Source organism: Prionailurus viverrinus, chromosome B1 (genome assembly GCF_022837055.1).
Source record: "Prionailurus viverrinus isolate Anna chromosome B1, UM_Priviv_1.0, whole genome shotgun sequence".
Lineage (NCBI taxonomy): Eukaryota > Metazoa > Chordata > Mammalia > Carnivora > Felidae > Prionailurus > Prionailurus viverrinus.
The window spans coordinates 190066567-190092706 of NC_062564.1; the positions used below are offsets into that span (position 1 = coordinate 190066567).

A 26140-nucleotide genomic window follows, 5' to 3' on the forward strand; every position below is an offset into this window, starting at 1 on the left:
GATTGTCTAAACAGGATACCAGGAGACCTGCTTAATGAAGCTCGTTATAAAATATACAGAACCTCTTTCTCTCTCCCCCGAAAGTAAGTTTAACACACCACCTGTCAACTTGTGTCACCATAGGACACTAAATAGTTCAAGAAGTCTGTGTCAAAGAACCGTGGAGAGCGAAACAACTTTGTAAATAAAAAATGGGCTGTCAGTTCTTGATAACTCTATCATGGAACTTCCTAGCAATGGCACTAAATTGATTAGAACCGAACCTTTGGTTATAATCCATATTCAAAAGGATTTCTTTCTGCAACTCATCAATACTATGTGAATATCCACTCGAGATACAATGATGGGACATACTATTTAGAACCAATTTTTGGTCCTGGCTTAGTTCATAGAAAACTGTGTTGATGATTCATATGTTCTAAAATAAGTGGTTTTTCGTATTGTGTTTAAAGGTAAGAGGCAAAAGAAAACGCCACCATCATTTTGAGAAACTGAGGCAGTGTACCGTCTACCTTATGAAAGATATGAGCTTCCATAGCATTTACCGCTGGGTGAAGCATTCACGATAAACCATCCATAAGTGGGCCATGGGTGCTTGAGACCTGCTTTTAGAAAAGCAATTTATAAAGGAAAAGGTGAATAGAAGTTTTGTTCAAGCCCAGTAAAAATAAAGGTTAGAAGTTATAAAATAGAAAGAGTGGAGATTTTAAACAGAAGATAAAAAAGCTAGAGCCAATGAGCTTAAAGGTTACAACTTTTTTTTTTTAATATAAAAAAGGTTAAGGGAAAAGCTAAAACCATGAGATGAAACATTTAAAATAATCAAGTAAATTTGATCAAGGGTCAAACACAGAAGCACTGAAAAATTAAAACTGCACTAAGAAAAGAAAACAGTAAGAAAAAATATAATTTTACCACGAACAGCAGAAAGCTCTGAAGGGAGACAACAGAGAAAAAGTAGAAGGGGAAGAAGGAAAAATTAGACGGAAAACCCACTAGAAGCAAGCTAAGTGGAAACACTGGATTTCAGAGTACTTCAGAGTTGTCAGGCAACCTTGTGAGGTGCTGGGGGGACTGACTGTCCCAGAGCCGTGAATCCCACCCAGGGCCCAGGGCCCCTCAGCACCACTCACTCCCACGGTGGCCACAGAAACCGCCCAGTTCATCAGGACACTTCACTGGCCATGGGTTAGCCTGATTTTCCAGTCAGAAGGACTCGGTTGTGTCTCACGTTGCTCCTTAATCGACTGCCTGATATTAGGCGAGTTTCTCAACCTCTCTGAGTCCCTTCTTTATCTGAGTTGTAAAACTGATGAACACATTCACAATAACAACACTAAAAATACCAACTCACGTGCGTCTCACTATTAGTATCTTTATCATTTTACTTGTAGACGTAGCCCCTGACGAGCACTTAACAATTTTCAGACACATCTCCCTTCGCCCTCACACCACCTACTCATCTTAGTGCCGGGAATACACCCAAGACTCCCATGTGTTCAGAGCATTTTCAGCCAGAGACTTACAGAGAATGTGTATCATCAGTGCCCTGAGTGGTGGAGAGCTGACTCCCATGAATCTCAAATCACAATCCGCTACTGGAAGAAGGTGGGCAGCTGGGAAGAAAGCACAAGTAGAGGAGACAGAGCAAATTTTTCCAAATAGAAGGAGCCTTGGGCATGCTAGGCCAGTCTTCTGTAGGATATTGAAGTGCTTGCTGCATTAACGATACTCCCTTTTCAACATTTCAGACTCTACAACATACGCGCATTTTCTGTTTAATGCATTTGATACGGACCACAATGGAGCTGTGAGTTTTGAGGTAAGTCTTAGAATTTATATATATATATATATATACATACACACACACACACACATATATATATGTATGTATATATATAATGTATATATGAATATATATATGTATATATATGTATATGATTTGACTTTAGACACACTGAAAGAAATTTGGTCTTATTTCCTGGGAAATTTTGAATTTGGTGGTTTAATAACTTTTTTTGCTTTTTGAGACTTCTATTTATTATTATTATTATTATTATAAAATATTGAGCATGAGATCTATCCTCTGAACAAAATTTTAAGAGTATATTACATTATTGTTGACTATAGGTACAATGTTGTACAGCAGATCTCTAGAACTTATTCATTTTGCTTAACTGAAACTTTATGTCAGTCAGCAAGTAACTCCCCATTTCCCCCTGTCTTAGTCCCTGGCAACCACCATTCCGCTCTTCCATTCTATGAATTTGACTATTTTAGATACCTCATATAAGTGGATTCATACAATATTTGTCTTTCTGTGATGGCTTCTTTCACTCAGCATGACCCCAGTTTCATCCATGTTGTTGCATACTACAGACTTTTTTTCTTTTTAAGGATAATACATTTCATTGCATGTATAAACCACATTTTCTTTATCTATTCATTCATCTACGGACATGTATGTTGCTTCCACATCTTGGCTATCGTGAATAGAACCACAATGACTATGGGACTCTAGTATCTCTTCAAGATCTTGATATCAATACTTTTGGGTAAATACCCAGAAGTGGGATTGCATGGCATTTATATTTTTAATTTTTTGAGGAATCACCATACTGGTTTCCATATAGTGGCTTCGCAGCTGTGCATTCCCACCAAGAGTATGTAAGTGTTCTGATTTCTCCACATCCTCATCAACACCTCTTGTCTTTCATTTGTTTGATAATAGCCGTCCTGATAGGTGTGAGGTGATATCTCATTGTGTTTTTTATTCGCATTTCCCTGATGATTGGTGATGGTAGGCATTCTTTCACATACCTGGTGGCCATCTGTATATCTTCAGAGAAATGTATGTTCAAATCTTCAGCCCATTTTTTTACTGGGTTGTTAGATGCTTACTAGAGATGAAGGAATAGATTCTTATATATTTTGGCGATAACCCTTTATCAGATACATGGTTTCCAAATATTTTCTCTCATTGTGTATGTTGCTTTTTCGGTCCATTGATTGTTTCCTTTGAGGCTCAGAAGCTTTTAGTTTGATGTCATATCACTTGTTTATTTACTTTTTTTGCCTGTGCTTTTAGAATCATAGTCATGAAATCATTGCCAAGACCAATAACATGAAATCTTTCCACTGTGTTTATTACTTCTATGGGTTTTATGGTTTCAGGTCTTATGTTTAAGTCCTCAGTCCATTTTGAATTGATCATTGTGTATAGGATTGGGTAAGGATGGAATTTCATTTTTTTCAGTGTGGATATTCAGTTTTCCTAATACTATTTGTTGAAGAAACTACGCTTTCCTTTCCCCATTGTGTATTCTTCGCACCCTGTCAATTATCCGTTGACTGTGTACCCATGGATGTATTTCTAAGCTTCCTATTCTGTTCCTTGGTCTATATGTCTGTCTCTGTGCCAGTACCATACTGTTTTCATTAGTATAACTTTGTAACATACTTTGAAATCAGGAATTGTGATGCCTCCAGCCCTGTTCTTTCTTAGTATTGATTTGGATATTTATGGTCTTTTGTGGTCCCATATGAATTGTTTATTTCTATTTCTGTAAAAAGTACCACTTGGTATTTTGATAGGGTTGCATTGAATCTGCATATAACTTTGGGTAGTATGAATATTTTCACAAAATTAAGCTTATTCTATTATTTCCTATTTTTTTATTATATTCTTTTTGATTCTTTTCGATGCTATTATAAATGAGATTGTTCCTAATTTCCTCCTCAGAAATTGTTGGTGTATAGAAACACAACTTATTTTTGTATGTGTTTTGTATCTTGCAACTTTACTGAATTTATTAGTTCTAAAAGTTTTTTAGTGTGATCTTTAGGATTTTCTTTATATAATATCAAGTCATCCGATTTCTTTTTTTTTTTTTTTTTTTTTTTTTTTTGCCTAATTTCTGTGGCTAGGGCTTCCAATACTATACTGAATAGAAGTGTCAATATTGGACATCCTTCCTTTGCTCCTGATCTCAGGAGGAAAGCTTTCAGTTTTTCATCATTGAGCGTTATGTTAGCTCTGGGCTTGTCATACATTTATTTATTATATGGAGATACTTTCCTTCTATTCCTGGTTCATTGAGAGGTTTTTTTTTTTCTTTTTATGATGAAAGAGGGTTAAAATTTGTCAGATGCTTTTTCTGCATCTATTGAGATGATCGTGTGATTTTCCTTTTTATTCCGTTACTGTGTTATATCACATTAACTGACTTTTATATGTTGAACCATCTTTCCATCCAAGGGATAAATATTATTTGGACATGTTGTATGATCCTTTTAATATGCTGTTAGATTCAGTTTGCTAGAATTTGTTGATGATTTTGCATGTATATTTATCAAGAATATTGGCCTGTAGTTTTCTTTTCTTGTGATATCTTTGTCCAGTTTTGGTTCCAGGGTACTGCTGGCCACATAAATGAGTTTGGAAATATTCCTTCCTCTTCAATTTTTTGGAAAGTTTGAAAAGGACTGGTATTAGTTCTTTAAATGTCTGGCAGAATTGACCAGTTTAGCCATGTGGTCCTGGGTTTTTCTTTGTTGAGAGATTTTTGATTACTGATCAATCTCCTTGTTATAGGTCTGTTCAGACTTTCTATTTCTTATGATTCAGTCTTAGCAAGTTGTATGTTTCTAGGAGCTTATCCATTTTTTCTAGGCCATCCAGTCTACTGTTCATAGTAGTCTCTTATGATTCTTTTCATTTCTGTAGCATTCGTTGTAATGTTTCCCCTTTCATTTCTGATTTTTTGTATTGAGTCTTTCTCTTTTTTTCTTAACCTGGCTATGAGTTTGTCAGTTTTGTTTATCTTTTCCAAACACCATCAGTCAGAAGCACAGATGACACCTGGACTTGCATTTAGCATCTGAACTGGGGGGGAGGTCAGTCTTGTAGGACTGAGCCCTTAACCTGTGGGATCTGGTTATATCTCCAGGTAGAAAGGGTCAGAATTGAGTCACGTAGTAGGACACCCAGCTGGTGTTAAAGAATTGTTTGGTGGTATGGAGAAATTGCACACACACACACACACACACACACCTACATTGGAATTGGATGGAAAATCATTAATATATATAACAGAAACAAGGTAATTGGGAGTGGTACACTTTTGGGGAGTAGAGGGCGGTGCATCTTACATATGAGCAGAAATTTTCAGTGAGTGCCATGTTAAAGGAAAGCAGGTGATGAATGAAATCAATAAGGAAAGTTACTGATAAGGCTGTGTCAAGGAAGCCTGGCTGTGGACTTGATGAATCAGGTGTAAAGGACAAGCACAAGCTGGTTAATAGAATAAGGGCTCAGAATGGGAAGAAGCAGGGAGTAAGGCAGAGGCAGAGACAGAGGCCTGGGAATGAAGGGGAAGCAACTGTAAATCACCTAGAAGTTAGAATACAAAGGAAAAGGCCCAAAAAGGAAAACTGGATGAGGAGGCAGAGGCAGGAGGCTAAGGAGGCTGGATTCTCTTGTGGGAGGTGAGGAGTCCTTGAGGAATTTTCAGCTGCGAAGTTACGGGATCAGGGCTATGTTCCCAGAAACAAGAAGTTCACTTAGCTCTATAATCCAAGAATCCTGGCTGGAGCTGATGTAAGCCCAAACTACAGTTAAGGCATTGGAGATAAGGAAGAGATGAGTTCAAGAGATACCAAAATAAAATTGGTAGACTTACATTTCAACAAAATCTGTCATGTTTAGAAGGGGGAAAGTCAATGTGGGCATCGCCAGCTATCTGGGAGCAAGGACTTTGTGGAATCAGGATGAAAGAAGAAAGCACCGCCTTCAGAGATAGCACTCAGTCAATGGAGTCAGGGGCAGAGTTCTCAGGGGAGCAAAGTGCCTCCTCAAATAATACTAGGTACTTGTGCTAAACTGAGTGCACCAAGAATGAAGACCCTGGGCCAGGAAACTCAACATGTCATCTATTGTAACTTAACCAAGAAATATCACAACCAGGAGAAGAGTAGAAGACAGCAGTAGCTGAGCATGTGGGAGACATGTGACAATGTCATGGACAGCGTCTGTAACATTTCTTCCGTGGATGGCAGCTTAGGATCACCCCATGATAATCTCGTGTTAGCATTTGCGACACTTCACCAAGATTCATTCTGGTGCAGCCTTAGTTTAGCGATAATATAGAAGGCAATGGCTCCCGCTCACCTAATGAAATCAAAATGAGTTTGCAAAAACTGAGTAGGGCAAAAAATACTAACGATTTCATTACTCAAAGTTACTTACATATCAGAAATGTACAATCAATTACCTATAGCATGTTGTATCCAATTTCACATGTAAATTTAGTCTGGTGTTAATGATATGGGACTGTGCACAACATTGCTATTATAATATTTATGTAAAATGCTGGTAATTGTGATGAATGTTGATTATAATTTGGAAATTAGTTGCAATGAATATATATTATAAGTGTGTTGGTAATATGTCTTTTCCTTTAAGAACAAACTAATGGCTGAATCAATAAATGTTAAACCAAAATCAAATTTAACACCAGGCTATTGTAATTATTTTTCTTCAATTGATCAGCTACCTGGAAAGTCTCTAGACAACAGAAATGATTCAGCAATGAATGTATTTTGAGTAGCAGTGGCATTCTGGGAGGCAGAGCAGAGACCATTCTGATTCTGTAATAAAGAGAAAAGAAGTTTTCTACTGAATTTGCTTAAACCCAAAGGACAGAGTGAATGAGATGTGGGAGGGGGATAGCATCTGGACCTAGCTGTGAATTGGTCCAATCCTCTTTTTGCCATTCAGTGGCTGTCAGATCCCAGGCTGAGTGTTTAAACTCTCTGGGCCTTGGGGCACCTAGGTGGCTCAGTTGGTTACGTGTCCAACTCTCGGCTTCAGCTCAGGTCATGGTCTCAAGGTTTGTGAGTTTGAGCCCCTCATCAGTCTCTGTGCTGACAGCGTGCAGCTGGGATTCTCTGTCTCCCTCTCTCTCTACCCATTTCCCGCTTGTGTTCTCTCTCTCTCCCTCTCTCTTTCAAGATAAATATTTTTAAAATAAATAAATAAGTAAAATAAACTCTGTAGGCCTTAGTGTTCATCTCTGTCAAATACCAGCAAGCAAAGCTACTTTATAGGGGAGTATGAACATGAAAAAGTAATAATGTCAGTAAAGGGCTTGGCTTAGTGCCTGGCACCAAATTCATGCTCTATATTTATTAGATGTTAGCCATAGCAGTTATTACACAGGAAATTTTTCTAACAAAGCCAATTAATTAATAATTACACTGGTCATCTTGTTAAACAATAATCATGTCATTGAACATATTCAATCAAAGGTAGACGGTTGTTCTTTCCATGATGCTACGAAAGATCGTTCCACAGCTAATTATATGATAAGCACTTACCGTGTGTCAGTTACTATACTATTTAAAAATGGCATTAACAATAATAATAGCTGCATATAGTAATAATAACTGACTCTTGCTTAGAACTCATTTGAGCTTATATAAGTCAGGCAACTGTGCTGGCTGTGTTACATATACTAACTTCATTTTCATAGGTATTATTATCTCCTTTTTTAGCATATGAGGAAAGGGATGAACAAAGAAGTTAAGCAGCCTGCCCAAGGTCACACAGCTAGAAAGTAGGAGAGCCAGGATTCAAAATCAAGGCAATCTGGTCCCAGAATGCATCTCTTAGCAACTATGCTGTCCTAGCAGAGAGGTATCATGTAGATCTCCAGTCCGTCATCTGAAATCCTCAAAGCCAGCTGAGTTTTATCATTCGGAGCCTTTCAGATTTAGTCAGGTAATGCCAGGCATATACTGTTCCATATTATTTAATGTCTCCAGCAGGGTCTGCAGGGTGCTATAATCACATGTGTAATGTTTGTGCAGCGAAAATATGATAAATGATAAACATGGCAGAGACTGCTACTGACGACCAAAGTCCATGTGCTTCTGATCACACCGGTAGGCCACAATCCCAGGCTGTCCTCCAAGTAGGTGGAGCCATGACTGAGATTTTAACAATGGGATATGGGTGGAAGTGACCACATCGCCTTCCTCTTTTCCCATCTGTGGGGACTATGAGGTCACATATTTCAGTTGGCTTTGCAACAAAGGGGAAGGAGCTCAGATCTCAGAAGGACTGCATGGAACAGAGCCCCCTCTCCTCTTTATTTCACTGTGTGTGAGTGACAAGTGAGATGATAAGGTGCTAAGCCACTAAGATTTGGAAGTACTGATATATCTGTTAGTGTCCTCTGATTAATATGATATAGACTGATTAGGTGATGGGTACATAGATTTTTCGATGATAGGTAGATAATTAGAAATAGATTAGAAATAGTTTTATGTCAGTTCACTTCAGGTTTTGTCACCAAATGAATTTTGGCACCAAAATTTACCACCTCCCTCTGTCTTTACAATAATTATTTTTCTTTTTTAGTTTATAAAAAAAAAAATTTCGAGGGCGGAGATGAATTGCAGGTGAAAAATAAAGGGCCAGTATTACTGACCACATGGTAGAGATGAGAAACCCCAAACTCAAAGACGTTAAGTGACTTGTCCAAATTCATTCAGTTCCTAAAAGGCAGGACCTAGATTGGACCACAGATCTGCCTAAGTCTCTAAAACCTATGGTTTCAACCAGGGATCAGGCCCTTTGTAAAGGGCCAGATAGTAAATACTTTGGCTTTGCAGGCCATACAGTCTCTATTGTATCTACTCAAGTCTGCTGTTGTAGCACAAAAGCAGACATAGAAAAGTCCTACGTAAATGGGCATAGCTATGTTCCAATAAAACTTTATTTACAAAATCAGGTGGTGAGCCTATTTGACCTCCTGGGCCATAGTTCTCCAACCCCCATTCTTAACAATTATAATAGACTACTTCTCTTGACGTACTGAGCCAGAATGTCTGCTGGATGACATCTAAGATGGCATTTTATGATCTGATTACTGAATATTATCACCAACTTTTATAATTACCAGTCAATCCATCCCATTCACAAAAATCATTGATTACTGACACAATTGTTGACTACACAATCAACCCTGAGTCTTTACCACCATTTCAATAATTACCTTCTATAGAACATTATCACCATCAGGGCAATGCAATCCTCTGAGCATGCCCCAAATGGCAAGTTTACTTGAATTATTGAGGCTGGGTTAAACGATATGTTTCCTTTGGAACAATTCTGGAATAGCTTCCTGCAGGTGACTGATGATTTGACACCAGAGATACAGTTCAAAGCTTCAAGAAAATATCATTCACTGACAATCCAATTCATACTGAATAAAATATGAGTGACACCTTCCGTAGACATTATAAACCTAAAAAGTAATCTTTGTCATTCACAGTGATGAGAAAAAAATATTTTTCCCAATATATCATTTATGGTTATAGGAAAACTTTCATTCTGGGATGAGTCATTTTGTCAAAATTAAATAGCTAGGCTCTTTTGAGATGTCAGATGTCAGTGAGAATTATGTAGGCAGTGTTACCAAAAGGTATAGAATTCTGATTTCATCACATTTATTAAGGTTTTATCCTTCATCTCTCAACACATACACACACACTTGCACAACCTGTACACATAATTCTGTTCTTGTCTATTGCCCATTCCAGGGAGCTATTAGAAGGGGAGGGAAAGGTGGCTTCGGAAGTTTTCTCATTTCATTTATTCATTTAACAGATATTTATTGAGCATTACTATGTGCCAAACACTCTTCGGGGTGCTGGAGACACAACAATGAACAGAAGACATGAATTTTTGTCCTCATGGTGCTTATACTCTCCCATTTTCATAGACTCCAACTGTTCTTTTTCATTGCCAAGTAGCATTCCAGTGTGTGTGTGTGTGTGTGTGTGTGTGTACACACCACATCTTCTTTATCCATTCATCAATTGATGGGCATTTGGGCTCTTTCCACAACTTGGCTATTGTTGACAGCACTTCTGTAAACATTGGGGGACATGTACCATATAAATCATCAATCTTGTATCTTTTTGATAAATTCCTAGTAGTGCCATTGCTGGGTAATATGGTAATTCTATTTTTAACGTTTTGAAAAACCTTCACACTATTTTCCATAATGGCTGCACTAGTTTGCATTCCCACCAACAGTGCAAGAGTGTTCCCCTTTCTCCATATCCTTGCTAACATCTGTTTTTTCCTGAGTTGTTAATTTTAGCCACTCTGACCGGTGCGAGGTAGTATCTCAGTGTGGTTTTGATTTGTATTTCCCTGATGATGAGCGATATTGAGCATCTTTTCATGTGTCTGTTAGCCATCTAGATGTCTTCTTTGGAAAAGTGTCTATTCGTGTCTTCTGCCCATTTCTTCACAAAAGAATGCAATCTTGACATTGGCAACAATGTGGTTGGAACTGGATGGCCTTCTGCTAAATGAAATGAGTCAGTCAGACAAAGACAGATATCATATGTTTTCACCCATATGTGGAATTTGAGAAACTTAACAGAAGACCATAGGGGAAAGGAAAGAAAAATGAGTTACAGACAGGGAGGCAAACCATAAGAGACTCTTAAATACAGAGAACAAACTGAGGGTTGATGGGGGAGGGGCAGGAAAAATGGGTGATGGGCACTGAGGAGGGCACTTGTTGGGATGAGCACTGGGTGTATGTAAGGGATGAATCACGGGAATCTATTCCCAAAGCCAGACTACACTGTATACACTGTATGTTAGCTAACTTGACAATAAATTATTTAAATCAATCAATCAATCAATGGTATTTTTCTTTATATTTAAAGATGACATGACTGACAGTGAATACTATCTTTGTGTGTACTGAAGTGGCTAAGACAAGCATGTGACTATCACAGAGATAGTACATTTGGACAAGAATAAGAAGGCAGAAGATAAACAGGTTTTATCAATAATCTTTGTTACCAGATAATAACAGTGAGCCTTTACCTTCATTCTGTAGTGTCTACCTTGCAGGCACTTGCAAGAATGAAAGTTACAAGATAGAAAGGATTAAAATAAACATCAATATTGCACAGTAATAAAAAAAAATCCAACCATTCTCATTATGAGGGTCCACCCATACCTTTGACCTGGGCACCTTTGACCTATGCAACCTTTTTGTTGATTCCCAGGGAATGTGACCAGGCTGCATGTGTCCTAACTTTTGCTGGTCACCCATCATTCTGGCCTGCTCTTTCCCTTTAGTCTTGCCTAGGCTTTCTATGGGGTACCCAGCTCTTCATGTATTTGCTTACCACTCCCTGTGGGCCCCAAGGGCGTGTCCCTTAAACCCCTCATAGCACAGGCTATAATGTTTAATGAAACCTGGGGTAACAGAAGATGCTTATAAGACAGGCAAGAAATGCATACAATAAATATCTTTATCTGAGAGACTAGAGGTCAGGTCTCGTTCTTAAAATTCATTCTTTAAATAATGAATGTAATTCATTTAGACCAGTTTACATTTACAGAAAAATTGCAAAGAAAGTACAGAGAGTTCTCATATACCTCACACCCAGTTTCCCCTATCATTAGTGTCATACATTAAAATGGTATACTTGCTACAATTATCTAATATTGATGCATTATTAACTAAAGTCCATGCTTTCTTCAGATGACTGTAGTTTTTACCTAATGCCCTTTTGTTGTTCCACCATCCTATGTAGAATACCATATTACATTTAGCCACTATGTCTCCTTAGGCTTCTCTTGGATGTGACAATTCCTCAGACAGTTCTTATTTTTGATCATCTTGACAGTTTTGAGGAGTATGCGTCAGGTGTTTTGTAGAGTATCAGATTTCCTTGATGTTTTTTCTCATAATTAGACTGGGGATGTCTGTTCTGGGCAAAAAGTCCACAGAAGTAAAGTGCCATACTTTATCACATAAAAGCAAGAGTGCCTAGTATCGACATGAGTTATGGCTGTTGACTTCCACCTTGACCACCTGGTTGAAGTAGGGCTGGTCATTCCCTACTGTAAAGTTACTCTTTCTTTTTTAAGTTTATTTATTTATTTTGAGGGAGGGGAGGGCCAAAGGGAAAGGGAGAGAATCCCATGCAGGATGCTCCCTATCAGCTTGGAGCCAGATGCAGGGAAGACCTGAGCTGAAGTCGAGTCAGACATTAAACCAACTGAGTCACCCAGGCAACCCTAAAGTTACTCTCTTTTCCCTCTTTCCAAACCATACTCTGGAAGAAAGTTATTATGCACAGCCCATATTTTAGGATGGGGAGTTATGCTCCACTTCCTTGAGGATAGAATTTCTACATAATTTACTTGGAATTCTTCATGAGATATTTATCTCTTCTTCTCCTTTTATGAATTTATTCAATAAGTCACTTATACCAATATGGAATATTTTGTATCTTGGATATTTATTTTGGATTTTGAGTTATAATCCAGTGAAACCTATTTACTTTCTTGCTCAAGTTGTTACAGTTTGGCAACTGGGAGCTTTTACAGTTGACTCCTGTGTCCCTTCGACATACTCCCATCATTGTGATTGTATTTCTTTCTTGTTTCTTCCATCAAGTCCTTATTTTCTGGCACTATGAGATGCTCTGGGCTCATCTTACATCTTTCCTGCCCCAGTCCTGAATTTACCTCTAACTTTAACACTCCAACCACTATGGAAGCTCCAGAAATCTCTTCTCATCTAAAAAGAACAGTCAGTTAATGTTGGTGAACCCAGTTGACATCTAGTCAGTCTCTGAGAATTGATCTCTCTCAGTCTGTTTCAGTCACTCCTGGGCTTCTGGACTCCTGGACATGTCACTCTTGGGCTTCTTAGCTGATCTTCTTAGAGCTGCTCATAGTCACATACATGTATTTGTATCCTGACACACTTGTTTTATAAAAGAAGCTAAGGCTATTTTCTAATTCATTTATGCAGCAATTTTATAGTAAGAATTATGAATTCCTGGCACCTCCAAATGTTCTACAAATGTTATTAGTAAGCAATTGAATTGTAATCCGTATGAGTCACTATTTCACATCACCCCACAATTATATCATATAGTACCAAGAGATATGACATATGTTTATATCATACTGTTCTGTATAAACACAGCCCGTTGCTTCAGTTCTAGTCCAAATGAGGCCTGGGCATTGAGTCAGAGTTCTGGGTTTGATTTTCAGCTCCCTGCTCACTGGCTGTATGCCTTGGCTCAGTCACTTGTTTTCTCTGAGTCTCTGTCTCTAATTTAAAGACAATACCTACTCCCTGTGGTTGCATGAGGCTGACATGAAATAATGCACAGAAATTTCCTAACATAATATCCCGTACACATCAATAAACTGTAGTCATTATTACTATTGAATTTCAGTGTTCCCAGGACCCAGGACTTCTACTCCTTTCCTAAGGAAATACGTCAGAATGATGGGAAATAGTTACAAAACAATGCTTACATAGCATCATTTATAATAGAGAAAAAATTAATTAATTTACATAGCCAACAATAGAAAGTATGGGTAAGTAAATTACAATATATCCATATGACAAAGCAGTGTTTCAAACTCCAGACTGCGATCATTAGTAGGTGGTAAAATTAATTTAGAGATTAATAACATGAGCATTTAAAAAATTAATAGAAGAGATATGGAAATAATTACTTTCTGGGTGTGTGTGTGTGTGTGTGTGTGTGTACTAGGTTGCCATTTAAAATACAATTATTGTGATTTGGGGTCCAAAATGTTCAAAAGCCACTGTGATAGTATTATTAGATTAAACCATATGAAATTATTATTCTTGACAAATACAACAAAAATTATCAGCAATTTCATATGGTTCCATCTAATATGTAGCTATTTAAATGATGTCACAATGAATTTCAGTGATGTGGGAAAACCCTTGTAATTTTAAGTGAGGCATACGGAATTATATACACACCATATGACCATATCTGCTGAGGGGTGCATCAAAAAATGGAAATGTTCATTTTGAATAGGTGATAGGATGATGTGGTGATCACAATTTTCTTCAGAACAGTTTTCTGTAATTTGTTACACAAATCAGGCATTATATTTATGTATACATTTGTTATATATTTATATTTATTATTTTTGGTTAAAAATTTGTTAATGGCCTTTAATGAGGCCATACCAAAGAACTTTCTTCTAACTTAATTGAATGTGTCTATCATCACCTTTGAAAATATTAAATTACCTAAATACACAATATTGTATATCAAACAAGGTAAGTGTATTATCCCTTCTGTGAGATAAAGTCAGACCACAAATCTTGGAAAATTTACTTGTTATTTTTTAGACATATTGATACCTTTTATTAGTTCCAAACAAACACAAACTTTATGTAATACTTGAAATTTTGTTCCTTTAAATATTTTAAAAAGTAGCTCAACTACTGTGGAAATTTAACCCCAATCAAGAGAGGTTATACTATAGAAAATAAATAACCTTTAAAATTTTCATGAAAATATAAAAGCAAGCATAAAATAGGAAATATACCAAAGACATGTATGATTTTCTGTACTGGATCTGTCACTGACTAGTTAACATTTTAAACCTGTCATACATCATTTAATGTTGTTTTCCCAACTATAAACAGGACTGTTTGTTGCAAATACCCCCACATGCATGATTATAAGCCATGATGCTCTTTGGTCACCAGGCAGGAGGGGCAGGATGTTGGTTTGCAACCTCAGTAGTTACTCTGGTGAAATTCCAAACTGGCCCCCTGTACTCAGAGAATAAGGAAGGACTGAGGAAAGAGGCAGGCCACCCTAGAATGGTAGGTGGCAGGTGTGATAAGCAAGGAACTTACCTATGAGGCCTGTCTTGGGCAAACACAAGACAAGTAAATCTCTGTACTGCCCACCAGAATCTCAACAATTTTTATGGAGACCTTAATTGGATTCAGTCACATATACAGTCCAGATGGTCTCAATAAGATCTTACTTCTCAAGGCTGCATACTTGAAGTGGTTCCTTGTCCAGAAATGGTGGACAGACCATCTATCACAAGGACAGGGGAGGGGTGAGAGCCTCGGATTGCCCAGGCCAGCTCGTGGGTCAACTGGTGTTTGCATCCTTTGATGACCTCCTCCAACAGAGGAAGACTAGTGTCCCTGTCATCGTAAAAAATTAATGTACTAAGCAAAAATTGGATAGATACCTAAAAGCTTACTACTGAACAAGATGGGATATTATGAAGTCAAATCTTTATGCCCTTCTTCCTTCTTTTGCTTTGATCCTAAAAGAATGGAAAACAGAATTCAGTATCAATCATTTTCGTGCATTAGGGAACAGATGCAACCGTTTTTCACAGATAAAAGGTAATTATGCAAAGTACTCTGAGAGTTGTTTTTTTTTTAAGCCTTGTGACTCCTGCTCGGCAGATTTCAATTACCATTCAGAAAAGCATGGAGCAAAAACCACATTAAGACTCATTGAGTTTCTCATTTTCCTTTTCCACAAATAAGGAATCATTCCTGTTTGAAATGACTGTTTATTGATATTCTCTTGCAAGATAGTAGAAAAGTGCTCAAGGTCCACGGCCATCTTTTAATGTAAGTAGTTTGGGGATACACAGTACTTAAAAAGAAGATGTAAATCAGGTGTCAGCCTATGAATCAGGATATTTTTGTTGACAAATAATAGAAAATCACACACTAGCAAAAACAATATGATGACTTTTGGGGCTCAAAGAAAGAATCCAGAGATAGGGCTGGCTACAACTGAGGGTGCGCTCTCTTGTCATCACAAGAAGATGCCAACAGCTCCTTGACTCCAGGCTTGTTCATGTCGAGCAGATGTGGACTGGGTTCATTTGCATGCCACCCACAGATCCCACTGCCTTGACCAAAGGGCTCATCTGTGCCTTCTGACTCTGCCCAGGTCATAGCTCCATCACTAGAGCCAGAGGTGGAGAGTACTAATGCGGAATTGGATGGAGCACCAAATGGAAATTAGGGGCTTACCAGGAACACAAACAACGGAAGTCCACATGTGACTTTAAAAGTGCTTTCACTGTTGCTCTGGTCTGCTCTGTTTGGTGATAGGGCCAATGCCACCGATTTCTGTAGGCCAGTGGTTCTCAAAGTGTGGTTCCTGGACCAGCAGGATCAGCACCCCTTGGAGTTTGTTAGGAATATATATTCTTGGGGCGCTTGGGTGGCTTAGTCAGTTAAGCGTCCGACTTCCGCTCAGGTCATGATCTCACGGATCATGGGTTAGAGCCCCGCGTCTGACTCTGTGCTGACAGCCTGGAGCCTGAAGCCTGCTTCAGATTCTGTGTCTCCCTCTCTCTCTCTCTCTCTGCCCCTCGCCTGCTAGCACTCTTTCTCTGTCTCTCAAAAATGAATATAAACATTTTAAAAAAATTTTTAAAGAAATATATATTCTTGCACCCCAATAAATCAGAAAAACAGAGGGTGGGGCCCAGCAATCTGTGTTTTAGCAAGCCCTCCAGGTGATTCTGTAGCAAACTAAATTTTAAGAACAATGCTCTAAGCATGTTTTCCACGACCTTGTATCCAGCCCTCTTTTCAACTAACGGCATATAACTATTACTTTGTGATTTGAAACAACAGGTAAGATTTGTATTGACAACCATCAACCTCATCTGGCCTTTTAAACCTGTCCAGCAATCTCTCTCTGATAAGCCTACCTTCTCATGCTTGGCAGTGACTATTTTGTACCTTCCCAAAAGCCAAATCTTATAGCTTGCAAGTTGTGTATTTCACATTACCTCTTAACCATAGTGTGTTGTATATTACAGGTCTATATAAATTACAACTTACCAGGAGATAGCAAGGAAGTGTCCTGAGTGAGGTCCACCTTCTGTAGCTTGCACGAGTCACCTTATTGTCTAGTAGCATGGCTGCCTCCTCCTTTCCTCAAACAGCTGATCTGAGGAAATCCAACCCTTTCTGCCATGTCATTCAATCCCAAGCAGATGACATCCACTAAAGCTGTCATGTGGGGACTCACTACCCATCTTCCTGCTCTTATCAGCTGCTGGCATCCACAGCCTGTTCTCCTTCTTCCATGTCAACTGAAGAAATGTACCTCCTCCCTCCAGAGCTCGGACCCTCTACCTGCACTTGGATCTCTCCCCTCTTCTCAGAAGGATCAGTCCATTTCTCATGCTCCCCCCTCTCCCTCACACACATCTTTAGGAATTTTCTCTTCATAAATACTTCCCTCCAGTAATCAAAATGCTCACCTTCAAAAATCTGTCCTGTGATCCCATATTCCTGTTCATTTATACTAGCCCTTGTCCCTCTATTGCCACGGCCACCCAAGAGTTGTGAGTTTTCTACACACAATCTCCATCATTGTTTGCTTCCTCTATTCCAACAGAAAGTTCTCCCATCGGTCATTAGTGACCTCCATGCTGCTGATCCAGTGAACACTTTTCATTGCCAGCAGCATCTTAGTATCATGATTAACCATCCTTTCCAAGGAAAATGCATTCTTCACTTAACCTCTCATACTTCTTCAGCAGTTTCATTTAGCTCACTTTCCAGATCCCTTGACAGCTTCTCTTCTCTCTGCCTGCTGAATATTGCAATTCTTTGTGGCTTTCTCCTGAGTTCTCTTTTATTTTCTCACTTTAAATTTGTACCCTGAATAAAGATGTGAAATAGAGTACAGTATGCTGGTTCACACAGCATCAATTGTTGAAGACACTACATATACATATACATATGTATACATATACATATACATATATGTATATATATATACATATGCTACACCAGTGATACACTGTACTGTAGATTTGTAGTGAGTTTTGAAATTAGAGCTTGAGCTCTGTAACTTTATCCTTTTCCACATTGTTTTGGCTACCTGGGGCCCTTTGCAATTCCATAGGAAGTTGAAGATCAACTTTTCCAGGTTTGCAAGAAAGTCAATGGTTATTCTTGATAATTTTTTTTTAATAAAATGGGAATTGTCTACCTCCTTGGCATGACTAAGCCAGTAACATGCTTAAAGGAGAAAACACTAGAAATAGTCTTATGAAATTGAGTAACAAAATAAGGATGGCTATTACTGTTGTTATATAATATTATTCCAGATATATTGTTCAATACAGTTAGAAAAAAGGAGGTAATTAAAAATGTAAAAATTAGAAAGAAGAGGTAAAGTTAATTCCATTTGCCGCTAATATGATTGTACCCATGAAAAACCCAGGAGAATCAATTGAAAAACTATCATATACAATAGAAACACTAAGTTGGTTGGCAGCATAAACAATTATTATACAGAAATCAATAGCTGTCATATGTACAAACAAATCTAATTTAGAATATGTACTAGAATAAAATACCTCACTTATAACAACAACAGAAGGATTAAAATACCTAGAAATAACTATGACTAAGAAATATGACAGAACAATTTGGAAAAAACAAAAAGGCCTAAAACATATCAGAGTTTAGTGTGCTAGATAATGGTCCATGAAAAATGTCTACACCCTAATTCCTGGAACATGTAAATATGTTACCTTACATGGTGGAAGGAGCTTTGCAGGTGTGATGAAGGCTCTTGAGATGGGGAAATCATCCTGGATTATCTAAGTGGGTCTAATATAATCACAAGGGCCCTTCTAAGAGGGAATAGGAAGATCAGGGTAAGAAAGGAAAGGTATGACAAAAGGAGCAGAGACTGGACTGATGTGCTCTGAAGATGGAGGAAGGGGCCACAAGCCAAGCAATGCAGGTGGCTTCTAGATGCTAAAAAAGGCCAGGGAACAAACTGTCCCCCCAAGATGTGCTCCGCCATATTGGTTCCAGGCCAGTGAAACCCATTTCAGACTCCTGATCTCCAGAACTGCAAGATAATAAACATGTATTATTTTGAGTCGCTGGAGTTGTGGTAATCTGTTATAGCAATAGCAGAACACTGACAATGTTTAGTGACAAAACTGACCCAGACAAGAGAAAGGTCTTTCATAGTCTTAATTAGGAAGACCCATCAACATGCAGCTCTATGTCAATTCTGCCACAGCTTATCTGTAAATATACCTCAAACCCTACAAATGCCCCAACAGGTTATTCAAAAGATCTTGTGGAATATTAAGACAAACAAACAAAAAATAAAGAAAACAGCTGAAAAAGAAGACTGATTAGGAGAAAATTGCCCTAACAGCTGTTAAAATTACTAAAATGCTTTCATAATTGAACTGATGTAGTAGAGGTGTATATATAAACAAGTTTACTAATAAAATAGTAATTTCAGAAATACAAACAAATCATGAAAGATTTAAGGATATGATAACCCCTGCATCTCATATCAGTGGGTAACAAATAATAAGTGTGAAAACAGATGACTACCTAAAAATATTGGATACATTCCAAGTGGAATAAGGGTTTAAATGTAAACAAGTAAATTTTATAAGTACTTAGAAAAAGGCATGGGAGTATCTTTTTATAACTTCAAATGGGGAAGGCCTTTCAATATGACATAAAGCAAAGACCTAAAAGAGTGACAGATTCTAGAATATACAAATAAAAAGTTTCCTGCTTTGCAAAATTCAAAATGAGAAAAATAAAAAGAAATAGCAAACCTGGGAAACAATACTTGAAGACACATCCCAGATAAGGGATAATTTCAGTAATATGTGAAGCAACAATTTCTATAAATCAAGACATTTGAAAAAAAAATGTTCAAATTTATTTATAATAGGATACAAATGTAAGTAATTTGATAAATAGTTTTCTATAAAATTGAAAGCCATCAAAGTTCGATGCCATATAGTGTTGGCAAACTATAATATTCTTATACATAAAAAATATTCTTATTCATAGAGTTTGAGAGGGTAATTTGAGTGCAATTTGGAAGTAACTCTAAAATTTACAAATGTTTAAATCCTTTAAACAAAAATTCCACATCTAAGCATTTATTCTACAGATATATTTGTTCAAGTATGAATTATGTATACATGAGGTCACTCTTTGTAACATTGTTTTTAATAAAACTGGAAATCTTTAAATACTCAATGGGAGACTAGTAAACTATGTTACATTCATACATACTATGAATGTGAAAAAGACTGGAATTATTTCTAAGATTGTTAGGTGGAAAAAAAAAGTACAGAATATCCTGTCAGCCTATTTGTGTAAAGGGAAGTGGAATATATATAAACAAATATGCCGCACAAAACTCCTTGGAAGTAAATTCAAGAAGCTACTAATGCCACCTGCTTATGGAGAAAGAAAAAGGGTGGCTGGGTCCAGGAATGGGAGAAAGATTTTTTTTTTATCAAACATCTTACATATTTTTAAGTTTTGAACTATGTGAATATTACCTACATTTAAAAGTAAAGAAATTAAAATTATCATTAAGAAACTGAGACAAGAAAACAGCTATAAAATGATGGAATATGGAAATGCAGAGAAAAAAAGGAAATTCACCCAGAAAGCCACTTCTGCATGTCCCTTCCGCTCTTTTGTCCCTACCTAACAATGGATTATCAAGTCTGTGTGAGCTCAGAATTAGCACATTGCAATGTTAGCTTTGCTTCACATGACAGCAAATATATAGGGAGTTGATCAAGTCAACATGGTTCATCTGCAATGCAGTCACACTAGCCTCACCGTGATATTGGTTAAGGGCTCCAACTGGTTGACAAACACAACCAATGCCCTTACTAGACACTGTTCTAAATAGCTTAACTCTCATAATCCTCACCAAAACTTTAGGAAGTGGATACTCCATCCTCCATATATAAAAATTGATGCAAAAGGATATTAAATTGTCAGAGGACGCAAAGCTCTCAAGTGACATAACTGGAATTTGAGTTCAGGTCATCTGGCTTCCAGCTCCATGCTCTAACCCACTGCCCACATGTGTGTTATAACTTGATTTCTAAGGAAGTTGGCCCATATCTTTAAGACAGACCATGTTTCTTGTTAGCAGATCTTTGTCATGTGAAATGTGCTATGTATGTGCTCGTGCCTGTATTTAATAACATACAGTGTTACTAGATTTTTTGCAGTAGAAGAATTGTGTGCAATTGTGGTAAAAAAAAAAAAAAAATACAACCTGGGGCGCCTGGGTGGCTCAGTCAGGTAAGCCTCCAACTTTGGCTCAGGTCATGATCTCATGGTTTGGGAGTTTGAGCCCCGTGTCAGGCTCTGTGCTGACATCTCAGAGGCTGCATGGACCCTGCTTTGGATTCTGTCTTCCTCTCTCTCTTCCCCTCCCCTGCTCATACTCTGTCTCTCTCTCTCTCAAAAATAAATAAACATTAAAAAAAATTTAAAAAAAAACAATACAACTTAGAGCGTGCATCCTGTCATTTGGGTGTCTGCCCTCATACAATTTTCAGTTCCACAGTTGATTTAAGTCACAGCTTCCAATTCAAAGATGAGAATGTTAAAGGTATGGAGTGGCTTATGCCCACAAAGAACTCTGAGAAACAGACATCCAAGAACACATTACCTTACTAATTGTTCAAAATCGAGGGTTATAACCCTTGCTTCCATCATTTAAGAGACACTTGTCTCACCCTTTGTGTTGTATTTTTTTTTTTAGAAATGTCATATCAAATTATACTTTTCTTTCTAGGATTTCATCAAGGGTCTTTCCATTTTGCTCCGGGGGACAGTACAAGAAAAACTCAACTGGGCATTTAATTTGTATGACATAAACAAAGATGGCTACATCACTAAAGAGGTAAGGGATGCCTCACCAACACCACTCTCCGCTTTTTTTTAACGTCAAAATGTTAAACAATTGAATTTATTAATTTGAAAATAGCTTTTTCAGGAAATCTAAAATATTTTGTGTGGTGGTGGTGAAATATTCTAGTAAAAAACGGGCAATGAAAAGGATTAGTTTTTGGTGCATCTTCAAGATGGAAACAAAACACCTAAGAATTATACCCCGGTTTCCTAATGACATTCAAATAAATACTGTAAATCGGATAAAGACTGTGGTTGGAATCAGATAGGAAGAAAATACATTCAAGCCAGGCTAGAATATTTGACCTGTGACCTTCCCCCTCCAATATAATATGGTCCATATGGAGACAATTTTAAAATTACATAGGCTGTGCAATGACCTGTATTGTGCAGAACAGGACCTGGTGCATTAAGGGGCCCCTAAACTTCCAGGCAGCCTATCCAAGAAAGAAGGCCCACAGACCAGATTAAGGTGCTCATATCAAATAGTTTGTTAAAGCAATTAAAACACAGTGAGAAGCAAGGGGAAAGGAATGAGGTAAATTAACAAATTTAGGATGGGGTCCACATGGGGTTGAAGTACCAACTGAATCCTGGAGGGGGCGCTCAATATCCATACATCCTTTCTCACTGCCTCACTTTCCTCCCCTCCGTTGAGTTTTGAGCATGAAGCCTCTTAAACAAAAGGTACCCTGGGCCAATGACCTGACTTTGCTCAACTAGAGACATAGGGACAAGTACACCTGACCACAGGTACAGTGTGACCATTGGCCTGTTCAAAGGCCAAAGGTTTTGTGTTTTTTGAGCAGAATACACATGGGACCAGAATGGAAGTAAGACCTCATGAATGTTAAGTATTTATGTATATCGAGCATATCTTGAATAGTTAGTGCCTCTTATATCTTGTGTACAGTAATCAAGTAAGGTTGGTACTCAGATGCCTCAGGAATATTTGCTACCTCTTGGCCCTTCAATCCCTTTCTATCTCTATGTTTAACATATACATGCTAGTCTTATATTTCACACATTTCATGAATTCTGAAGTCAGACAAACTTCTTGCTACTTATCTAAACTCAAAACATCTTAAAATGTTTATGATTTATAAACTATAAACTCCTTTATCATTAATAATAGAATTGGATACTCTCATCTGTATCATCAGCTTAATCTAGTCTAGACTTTTATTTGGGAATTTCATTATGAAGGCAATAAATGTGAAACAATAAATCTGAATGAGTAATTAGATATTATTCTTACTAATACTGACAATGGAAAGTCAAAAACTAGATTTTGTTTGAATTAAAAAATTAATGAAATTTCAAAGGATTTCTCAGTCATGATATCTTGACTAACCTACATGTGTAATTTCTTCACTTCAAGCCACAGTAGGAAAAAAAACAATGAAAATCCTCATAAGCTTTGAGACTTACCAGCTAGTTTTAGTATAATTCCATGATAATGGAGTTCATTCTCAATAAATCAACATGTAAGATATATAACAAATCAATAAAACAAAAAACAGTCTATGTGAAGTGTATAGAAATCCAAATCTCAAACCAGAACATTCCTGGGGTGCCTGGGTGGTACAGTCAGTTAAGCGTCTGACTCCTGATTTCAGCTCAGGTCATGATCTCCCAGTCCTGAGATCAAGCCCTGCCTCTGACTCCATGTTGGGGTGGAGCCTGCTTAAGATTCTCTCTCCTTTTGCTTCTCCCTCACTTTCTTTCTCAAAAAAAAAAAAAAAAAAGTTTTAAGAAAAAACAAAAACCGAAAACAACCAGAATATTCATTTCCTGATCATCTCAGATATGTGGGAATTTACTTCATTTTGAAACCGATATCAAAATTAGTTCTGACATTCTGTCCTGCAGCTTTTAAGGCACAAAACTGTTGTGTTTTCCTCTGGGACAACCAAAACTTAACGAATAATAAAAAAATTTTTGAAATTGAGTAGGAATAATGTCAGACTGGTTTCTTCATATAATGCATGCAGTGTCATGTGAGTGCCTTTTACTTTTCAGGAAATGCTTGATATAATGAAAGCAATATATGATATGATGGGTAAATGCACATATCCTGTTCTCAAGGAAGATGCTCCCAGACAACACGTCGAAACATTTTTCCAGGTAGGAATGCAAGTAGAAATCAGAGAGGGGGCAAAAAAGAGTAAATTTCTTAAAGCTTGCAAAGTGTCACGATGATTCAAAAGAATGCAAAGGAAAAAAAAAAACTTTTACTGAAAGGGACAAAATAATAGACCATGAAGTATCATACTAATTTAATAATTTTGGATTTGAATGCATTATAATACTGATAACTACACTTATTGAACAGTCACTATATCCTGGAAAGAACACTAAGGAATTGCCATGTTTCACATGTTTGTTTCTGGGTTTGTTTTCAATTATTCTCACAAGAATCCTTAAAGTTATAAATCCTCATTAGCCTCAATTTACAGATGAAAAAACCAAGGCTCTGAAAGTGTCCGCAAACTGCCTGAACTCTGTCAGAGCTAGAGTGCCAGATTTTATGTAGGGCAGCAATTCTAGATCTCCACCACATTCTTTTGAAAAGGGAACAGCTTCACAGCAGTTGGTCATATGATTCTTATCATTAAGAATGAAGCAGATCCTCCCCATAAAACAGGTGGGTGGATTTTTCACTCGCTTCAAGTGTCAGGGTAACAAGGGATAAGTCGGAATAAAGTTTCTTGTTCTTTTCTTCCAAACAGAAAATGGACAAAAACAAAGATGGAGTCGTTACCATAGATGAGTTCATTGAAAGTTGCCAAAAAGTAAGTTCATAGTAGTAAAGAAACTATCCCTTTTGCTTTCATAACAGCCAGACTAAGTCAAGTCAGCTAGCCACCATGAACTGAGCACAATATAAACTTTACCTAAGCTTACCATTCGTACGCAGCTAAGAGAAGCTACCACTCTAAAAACAATTGTCAATTTAATTATAATTCATTAATTAACATTTATAGAGTGCCTACCCTTAGGAGAGCCACACAGAAAGCCCTAAAGATAGAACTATTACAAGTATACTGCATTTTCATTCCTTAAATCCTTTCGAGTATTCATTACTGAGGGTAAAACATATGTGAGCTTTGAATTGCTCTTTGCCTAAACTTAGCATATAACATATTGTCTCCATAGATGTATAATTCCAGTACAGCCAAGTGTACTTCACAGGCCGAGTTTGCATCCGATTTCTGAGAGAAACGCGTTGCTTTAACGTAGGCGCACCCGAAATGGCTCTTTGGCTGTGCCAGTAATGGTCTTCAGTCATAAAAAAAAAAAAACACAGAAAATTCAGAGGAGAAATCCAAGTGGTTCTCCATTGTCTGATGGGAGATTAGTTTTAGCTTACCTAAAGTTCTTTGACTTGATGCATGGGTAGAGCCACAATTAAGAATGAGTATTTTTAAATAAACACATAGAGGATGAGGTTTGTTGATACTTTAGCTTTTCTCTTCATTTTCAAGTTGACACACTTCTCCTTTGTTGGCGCCTGCTCGTTTCTCAACTCACATTGCGATGTGGCGGCCTTTGCAAGGATCAATTTGGTGGTATCAGTCCGCTGATGCAGTTACTTACTTGGCTGATGCAATTACTAGCAGGGGAAGTCGGCACAAGTTCAGCTATTTATCATTACTGTAAACAGCTCACTGAGTGCCATTCATATACAATCTCCAAGTGCCCCTATAATGTCAAAATCTGTGCTCTTCAGTTTCTAGGGAATATGCTAAATTGCACACAGCCACTGTCCAAAGGTTGCTCTCAATAGTCCCTTCTCTGGCACTGAGAGACCATTCACTTTTTTTTTTTTTTTTTTTAATGTTTATGAGAGAGAGAGACAGCAAGCACGCGAACAGGAAGAGGGGCAGAGAGAGAGAGGGAGAGAGAGAATCAGGCTCTACACCACCAGAGCAAAGCCGAACGTGGGCCTTGATCCCACCAGGGGAACCGTGAGGCCATGACCAGATCCCAAATCAAGAGTCAGACGCTCAAACAACTGCACCACCCAAGCACCCCATGAGACCATTCATTTTTAAAGGCTCCTGAAGGCCATACAGATTTAGCCTTAAGAGACCCAGAAAGAGCGGTGAAATGTCTACAAACACGTCTCCCAAGCCCCACCTCCAATCCTGAATGAAGTTGGCTCTTGGCTCGCGCACAAACCCTGCTTCCTTCTACATGTACAAATCTCTGTGATTTGGCCTGTGATCTACCTGGAATGCCAAAATTTTGCATTTGCTCCATTTTTTTTTTCTTACCCTCTACGCCTCTCTAGTTTCCATTCTGGCTTTCTAATTTGAAAAAAAAAAAAAATCTCTATTGACACCAAGTAAGATTCAAATGAAATACTGAAAGCCTGCAGACTTTACATTTGTAAAATGGGCTCTCCATAGTTATCTAGATGGAAAAGGGATAGAATGATATCTATATGTGCAAACACTTAGTATTTGAGCTTTTGGCAGACGCAGTGGGGGGCGGGCGGTACTCAGAAGCAGAAC

General features: G+C 37.8%; 1 protein-coding gene across 2 annotated transcripts in view; it reads left to right on the forward strand.

Annotated features, from left to right (window-relative positions):
- The window catches only part of KCNIP4 (potassium voltage-gated channel interacting protein 4), a 226810-nt gene that overhangs the window by 200534 nt on the left and 136 nt on the right, over positions 1-26140 (forward strand). For both annotated transcript variants that reach the window (XM_047856305.1, XM_047856306.1), the window contains exons 4-7: positions 1752-1822; positions 21505-21612; positions 23643-23747; positions 24353-24415. In XM_047856305.1, coding sequence (XP_047712261.1) covers positions 1752-1822; positions 21505-21612; positions 23643-23747; positions 24353-24415 — 347 coding nt within the window. The remainder of the gene's footprint in view (positions 1-1751; positions 1823-21504; positions 21613-23642; positions 23748-24352; positions 24416-26140) is intronic.